General features: G+C 31.8%; 3 protein-coding genes across 3 annotated transcripts; 1 reads left to right on the forward strand and 2 right to left on the reverse strand.

Annotated features, from left to right (window-relative positions):
- Window positions 1-121: 121 nt before the first annotated feature.
- On the forward strand, window positions 122-3,510 carry LOAG_02065 (hypothetical protein; the record flags this gene model as incomplete). The annotated part of the gene is made up of 9 exons (XM_003137603.1): window positions 122-272; window positions 474-671; window positions 771-839; window positions 1,237-1,353; window positions 1,424-1,522; window positions 1,857-1,970; window positions 2,437-2,551; window positions 2,731-2,929; window positions 3,352-3,510. 9 exons carry the CDS (start codon window positions 122-124, stop codon window positions 3,508-3,510), a joined length of 1,221 nt encoding a protein of 406 aa, XP_003137651.1.
- Window positions 3,511-5,258: 1,748 nt separating this feature from the next.
- Window positions 5,259-6,175, reverse strand: LOAG_02066 (hypothetical protein; the record flags this gene model as incomplete). The annotated part of the gene is made up of 3 exons (XM_003137604.2): window positions 5,259-5,441; window positions 5,637-5,751; window positions 5,964-6,175. 3 exons carry the CDS (start codon window positions 6,173-6,175, stop codon window positions 5,259-5,261), a joined length of 510 nt encoding a protein of 169 aa, XP_003137652.2.
- Window positions 6,176-7,665: 1,490 nt separating this feature from the next.
- Window positions 7,666-7,827, reverse strand: LOAG_02067 (hypothetical protein; the record flags this gene model as incomplete). Its single annotated transcript, XM_003137605.1, has 1 exon — window positions 7,666-7,827. The coding sequence occupies one exon, from the start codon at window positions 7,825-7,827 to the stop codon at window positions 7,666-7,668; it is 162 nt and encodes a 53-aa protein (XP_003137653.1).
- Between the last annotated feature and the right edge of the window lie 302 nt (window positions 7,828-8,129).

Here is an 8,129-nt window from a genome sequence, read left to right on the forward strand (position 1 = left end):
TAGGAAAGTATGGGAGAAACCGAATGAACTTAATTTCTCCTTATTTTTATAAATTTAACTTGTGTTTCATTATAATTTTCTAAGCTGGAATGAGAGCATTGTTTATGATGCATCGAAAGGGATGGATATCGGTCTAGGCCGATCTGTAACTTTTAAATTTGTATTCTGGAAAGCGATACACGATGACGCCAAATTAAGTGCTATGGTTAGAACTGAATCAATTCGAGGCACTTGTCCAGTTGGTTATCAAATTAAGGATGGCTCCTGTGCTGGTTAGTTTTCTAATTTAAAACATCATTTTTATTTCTTAATTTCATAAGATTACTTGAAGATTTGAGAATTATTTGATTTTAAATATGGGAAAAGTGTAAAGCATAGTCTTTTGTGATAAAGTAACTTATGCCAACAAAAATATCGTTGATATCGTTGCTGATTTATAAATCTTGACATGATATAAATCACCACCAATTCAGATATAGATGAATGTGAATCTGTTCGGGAAATATGTCACGAGCAAGCACATTGCGTTAATACTGTTGGAGATTATATATGCGAGCGCATTTGCCCACCAGGTTTCAAAGCAGGTCCAAAAGGTGACTGTGAAGACATTGATGAATGCACTCTTGGTATACATAATTGTACAGGTGGTGTGCCATGCAAGAATATGCCAGGTGTGTCATGTATTTCAATTCTGTCTATTGATGAATGAGTAGGAATAACACAAGCGGTGTAAGTAATTGTTCTCAAGTGTACAAATGGAAAATTTGCAGGTAGCTTCTTATGTGAGACATCATTATGTGCCAAAGGATATGTTCGGGATTCCATCGGTCATTGTAAAGGTACCTGTCATGAATAATTCGACTTTGAAACATACTTCCAACTTACAATAATGAAATTTCCCCCAAGAAGCATTCTTGTGTTCAAATGTTAAGGAACATCAAAATTCGCGGGACATTTTTTGAGCCTTAAAAAAGTCATACGTCTTCTTTGGTTTTTCAAAGATTGTAATATTAAGTCAAGAGATGATAGAAATCGCAAGGCTTTTCATAATCGACTTAATCCATATTTGGATCAAATCTTTAAGCTGCTACTAGGTGATATAATTTCTTTATTTACCATATAATCTCTTCGTAAATAGTACGTAAAATCAGTAAAAATCTATTACTACAATGGTACTTTATTTAAAATAACTTCAGCAATATTTTGAACAATGGTAATGATATAGTAAGTTTTTAGATGTGGATGAATGTGCAGAACTGTTGTGCGGTAGTTTGAAATGTTTGAACCACTTAGGCTCATACAGTTGTATCTGTCCAACGGGCTTCCCAGCCGATAATAATAGCCACTGCGAAGGTATGCTGTTAATTAATTCGCTTAGCACTGTCTTACCTTCTTTTATTTCCATCTGATGTTTGTGTTTCAGGATCGGGAGGAACTTTGACAAAGTTAAAATCAATTAGATTTGATGAAAACTGGAGCACGTGTCCACCAGGTTATTATCGTATCGGTGGGACATGTCAAGGTATTAATCTTATTTAATGAAAAGCATATCAGTAGGACATAATACAACTGGTGACAGTACAAGTTCGATCACCATTTATTTGATCAAATATGCAGTTAATGATCAAATATGATGAGCAATCAGAAGTGAGTGACTATATTTCTGGTCATCAAACCTTCATATTTTTGACGCTGAGATTGATTGTATTGTGGTCATTTTCAAAATAGTTCATATTTCACTATTGTCACCAATTTCAGTCCTTTGCAAATAATTAGCCAAGCAAACTTTTCTTTATGATGAATTCTTCAGAAGCCTTAAATTCCTTCGACAGTATTTCATATTTTGGAATTTTAAGATATTAACGAATGTATCTTCAATTTACCATGCAAATATAAATGCGAAAATGTTGAGGGCAGTTATAAATGTTTGTGTCCAGAAGGCTACACAGTTGAGCAGAATAACTGTACCGGTAAATTCATTCACAAAATTAAATTCTTTTTTTAATAGTACAGTAATAATCATTACTACTACTACTCCTACTACTTCAGTGTCAGCTGTTCATTTCAAAACAAGCTAGAATAATAGTGGAGATTAGAACTTTAAGCTTCCTAACCAATCATTGCTGCACTTATGGCTAATATTCTTTGAAATTTAAATTACTTACTTTGGATTTGTTCAAAAAGATGGGTTTAGTTTTGTCCTTCTCATTAAGCTTAATAATAGTCTTAATTTTCTTCCCAGTCTTACAACTCTTCTTTTGACAATTTTAAAATTTCTGATTTCTGAGACGTGCTGAATTCTTAGCACAATAATTAAATTAAATAAAAGTGGTGTCTGTATGCTTTCTACATTAAATAGTTTCTTTATTACTTTCTACATGCTTTCCATATTAAATGTAACCCCAATTTCAAAATTACATTCATCGTGTTTTGCAGACATAAATGAATGCATGTACGATCCGTGCTCCAAAGATGAATTATGTTTTAATCAGTTGGGAAGCTACGAATGCCTTACGACACCGTGTCCAAATGATTATCATCTGGAAAAACAGTAAGCAAATTTTAATTAGTATCTGATTTACAAACTGTAAAATTGATTATTTCGAAAAAGTAGTGCACAATATCTTGCTTCTTTATTTTTTCCGACGAATCTCAAACTGCACTATACTTTTTTATCAAATGAAACCGGGTTTTTTCGAGAAAAATTTTGTAACCGGAATGCACTTTCAGGAAATGCATACCAAATTGTCACAACTGTTCGAAATCACCCATAGTAATATATATGATATCAATACCGAAGACCACACCACCGATTACTTCGTTACTGCGTTTGACAGCTTACGATCACCGGTCAAGAATGCTTCATCGGACACGGTTCATCATTAAATCAATGTCAAGATTCGCTAAACAGATCCCATTTATTTTTAAAGTAAGCTAAATTTATTTTCAGTAATAGACGAAGCTATGAAATAATCATAGAATAAGAGTTTTAATTAGTTGATTTCGTTGGTTCCCAAGTTGATAAATTCATCACAGAATTTTTCTGTCAATGACATTGCTGCATATTCTCAATAGTTTGTAAGCAAGCCAAAACGATACTACTGTGTTACTGTTTATTAGCTAAAAGAAATTTATCGACTGATATAGTAGAGGACGAATATGGAACACACCTGCTTGCAAATACAGAGGCAGCTGTACCAGAAACTTGTCAATTTTCGGTTCCTTTAGGTGATCGTTAACTAAACGTAATTCTTTATGATCCATAAATCCTCCAAAAGATTTCCAAATAAACAATTTTTTGACATTCAACTTGTGTAATTTTTTTTTTGTTTGACGCTTTTGAAACTTCAGACAAAAAATGGTCAAGCAACGTTACAAAATGCAGAAAGTCCACTTAGAGCAGGAACATATAAACTCGTCGTACGAAGTATCTCAAAGTTGGCTTATAGAGCGGATGAACTGTTAAATGATTTCATTGTTTTCATTGCTGTCTCCGAATATGATTTTTAATTAGACACACTTCACTTGTGATATATTTCCCAAACTAATTAATGACTATGTGTTTATTTTTCAACGAAACTTTGTTAGTTTACTCAAACTACTTTTGCTCAACAAACATCGATGGATCAAGTCATCAACTATCAGCATCCATTTAATTTATTGCTTAAATTTCCTGAAATTTTGAATTAGACTTTGTTATATAAATCAGCATCATCCATACTGATTGTTTTTCATAAAAATTGGCATTTTTCAAGTGGAGAGCTTCATTCCTCATTTTATTATGCTGTGATGTATGTTTTGGAATATGATTTGAATTCTTTTACATTCATGGTTAATAAAAGAAAATAACTGCAAGAAAAATATAGCTCGCAATATCAGTCCTGTAAGTCAAGTTAAAATAAGAATCTAATTTAGCAATTTTTTTTTACAACTAATTTATATCATAGAAGTTTTTTAAGAATTTAAATTGCGCGATTCCTGAAAATGCTCCATAGCTGGATATTATTTTAATCATTAACTGCATAGAACTCTCTTTCTTTTGATTATCCAGTCTTTTCTTTTCTTTTTTTTTTGAAACGGATTATTAACGACAAAGTCACTTTTTGATTGATTTTTGTAAACAGTTTTTTAACTGTACTCTATTACAAGTTTCTTACATTCAATTAATATTGGAATATAAAAACATTGGGCATTCAGCAAGGTTTTTACCTATTATAATCACTGATAATGTCTTTATTAATGATTGTGACAATTTTTTTTTTGAAATTTTGAACATATTGAGAAAGTGATCGAAAATTTTATGTGAAAATAATCGCACAAAATTAATTTCCATGAAATCTTTTAAACTGCTACTTCTTATGATTGCTAAATGCACTTATTTCTGCTGAAGTGTCATTTTCAGTTTTATCTTTCCTCATTTCGGATTTTTGGTCAATTTAATTTTTTGTCAAAGTGATAATAATATCACGAAGAAACATATACCCATGTGATAAATCCTCGGTACTTTGATGAGGAAGCTCGGAGCATTGATCACACAAACAACATGCTATCATTTAGCAAAAACTTACATTATGCAGATTTCGCTGTGACTTCACTGTTATGCTTAATACGGAAAAATTTGTATAATTGAATAAAATAATTTACTGATACCGCTGCGCAATCTATTAATAGCAGAAAATACATCGTGGTTTATTGTGGGATGCTTCAAGTATGTCAACAAAAAATATTCTCTCCTATCTCACATGTCCTTCAATGATGCAAAGCGATTCAGGGGTATTCTCTGCTTTATGACCCAGGAGACATAAAAAGAAAATATCCGATGTTGACAGATCTCTGTATGATCTTTAGCTTTTGAAATCGTTTTGGTGATTTCAACAGTTTATTGCTAATCAAAATAGAGTTAGTCTTTTTTTTTTTAATTACATTTTAATGGTACAATCTATTTGATCATTCTTTTCCACTATTTTGACTCTTAATGAGTTATCTTTTTTCGTCGTTGCAGAATGTTTTCATGCTGCAAATTAAATCAGTGCGAAAGTATGCTTAATTAGCCAGGAATAAAATTATGCTTGAAAGAAACATTGCTTCTGCTAACCAAATTTACACTTTTTGAATTTTTCATTTTTGATTCTTAATGTTTTTAATTACAATTTTGTAGTTTTCAAGCCAAAAAAAAGTAGCAAAAAAGTTAGCTAGCCTCTCTTTTGTCATTCATTCATTTATTTCTTACTGATTGTCACAATTCACCTACCAACTTCCTAAAACTTAAAGTTTCTAAATTTTAATAAGAATTCCGCAAAATTTTTTACGTATAATCCTTCCTTTCCAAAGCATTTCTCTTTCGCAAGCTGCAAATAAATTATTGGACGCCGATGTAAAGGCACATAGAATCCGGGTGGTTTATTTGCTAAAGGTGGTAAATCCACGCCATCTGAAGGTGCCTGAAAGATAACTGAAATGTTTGATTCGTGAATTTATAAAATTTTCCGAAAACCTTACATTATTGTGGTGAAAATCATTTGGAGAATTTTTGCTCAATTTAAAAAGTCACCAATGCAATTCGAAACTCTTTCAAATATTCAAACAAAACACACTTTAAAAGTGAATTTAATTAAATTCTAACAAATTATGCATACCGTAATGATGCTATCAATTTGTCGTACAAGTGAACGCCAAACAAAAGCTGCCATGATAAGACCCAAAATACATGGTATTACAACTGCTATCGTATAGATTAAAAAATGGAACGCACTGCAACATAAGAAGATGAGAAGGAAAGTTTTCATACAGTAATCTCTTCTAGCAATTAAAATTAATCTAATAGTAGTTGTAATATCTTAGAAATGTAGTGAATTCGTTGAATTTCTAGATTATTGGGAGAAAAAAGTTGAAACTGTGATTATGACTTTATTTCAAATGAAATATTTTAAATGATTTTGGGATTGATTAATCGAATGACTTACATGATATGTTGACGTAAAAGTTTACAAATTTTTGCTACATCATAGTAAAAAGCCCGATTACGTTGAACATTTGCTGCAAATGTTGCTGCTTGCATTATAAATTCCGCAAATTGATTGTTTAATTTTGATTGTATTCCGTAAAAATGTGATTCACTGTATCCACGGTAATCATTTGGAGTCTGGAAAAGGTATGATTTGTTAATTAAATGCATTCTAACATTTATCTGGTATTTATAATGATCTGCTATATTGATCAGCTAAAACTCTGGAAACTTGACGGCTACAGTCCAATTTCAATTATTATTGAACTCTCGAGAAGTGATTTGTAATTGGTCGATATTGGTTGAAAACAATAGAATGGATAAGCAGAAATACTTAAGTAGAAATATATCGATCCGAAACTTGCTTACTTAAACAGCATTATCTTTTTTAAAAAAAGTAAATTGGAAAAAAATTTGCAAAATTTGCTTTTTTAATTCAACCAAAAAAAGGTCACTTCAATAAAAATTGCATTTCAACTTCAGAAATTGAGTCACAGATTATTTTTGCCATTACTTGACTGATACTCAAATTTTTGATTTCCTGTTTTTAAACTACTAACAGATCATTTGCCAAATTTGCATGATTGCCAATATCATGCAATTGAGTTATCAAATGTAATGTAGTATGGTTACTGCTTATATCATTATTTCTAGGTGATTAATTTCACTCTCAAACTTAATTGTCATTTGCAACTTGCTCGCTTAAAACGTCGCGAATTCTCCTTTTTTGCCCGCAGCATGTCATCTTTAAACTTGTTGAAGTCCGGTATTAATGTATCATAGCATGTCACTTTGCATATCGTTAGTATTAGTAATAGATGTGCAAATATTGACTCCATCGTTACTCTTGATACTCCACCTCACAATAATGTTTTAACAATGTCCTGCCAATTGAAAAAAGGAAAGAAAATCTAATTAGAAGTTTTGCCAAAATTCCCTCCTCAACTAAGAGGAAAGACATAATGCCAAGAATGATGCTATGTGGAAGAAATAACTTGCGTTAAACATCCCTCGTTCTTTTTTATAAATTTTAACTTGACTACCTTCACTTAACTCCATTTTTAATATTTATAACCCGACCTGTACCACGACAACAAGAAGCGCCTCCTTCAAAATCAGTAATAAAATACAATGCAATGGAACAAGAAATACGACTGCATTTATTTTCATTATAAAGCCAATAGTGAAAAAACAAAAAGTAAAAAATGTAGTGTAAGAAAATTAAATTTCCAAAGTAACAATCCACCACAGTTCAACAGTTTTACAGCACAAATTCTGTTACTATGTGGTTAACAAGAAATCTTTCTGAAAAATCAATTTTTTAAATGAGACTACAATAGTCTTTATAGACTATTTTTACAGTGCCACTACAGCCTTCATTTAATTAGGAAATCACGGTTGCAGCGAATCCCTTTCGCAAAAAAAAGATGGAAATCGTGGAAAATTTAACTAATCCAATGATATAAAAAGAAAAACTTTATAATTACTCACAGATAAATCTATATCCGCATGCCGCTAGCAACTGTGGCAGTACCAGATAAAAGCAACAAACTTGCAAATACTTCTGAAGAAAATGAGTGAACAAAGAAACTGGATTGCCCAGATAAAATTGAAGTTATGAATGACACAGATCTTACAGACAGAAATGAACCAAATAACTATCACAATATTCTTCCCCTCTTTCGAGCTTTTTGTATCTTCTTTTTTTTGACAATATCTTTACGAGCTTGGATATTTGCTGACCGTTTTTCTTGTCTTCGAGTTTGCATTTGCAGTGTATGCTCAACACGATTCGCCCATTTCTTTTTTCGCCATTCTTTCATCTTTTCTTTCTTTTTAAACTTTTTTTAAAAGCTCTGGATCATCCTGCAAAAACGCATATATGTGTTCGGATCAGTCCTACAACAAAATTTTCAATGAAGGTACCGAGACCTCACCTTAACTTTCTGCCCTTCAACACGACTTAATGCTTTCTTCCACTGGATATTTTTTCAATTCTCAAAGCCTTTTCAGGATTCCTCGATCGTATTTGTTCCAACCTTTCTTCTCTTTTCTCAGCTTTTTCAAGCAGTCGTTTGTAGTCTTTACCAGTAAACTTATCTCGCTTCTCCTTTTTGTTTCTTTC

Source organism: Loa loa, assembly GCF_000183805.2.
Source record: "Loa loa unplaced genomic scaffold supercont3.2, whole genome shotgun sequence".
Lineage (NCBI taxonomy): Eukaryota > Metazoa > Nematoda > Chromadorea > Rhabditida > Onchocercidae > Loa > Loa loa.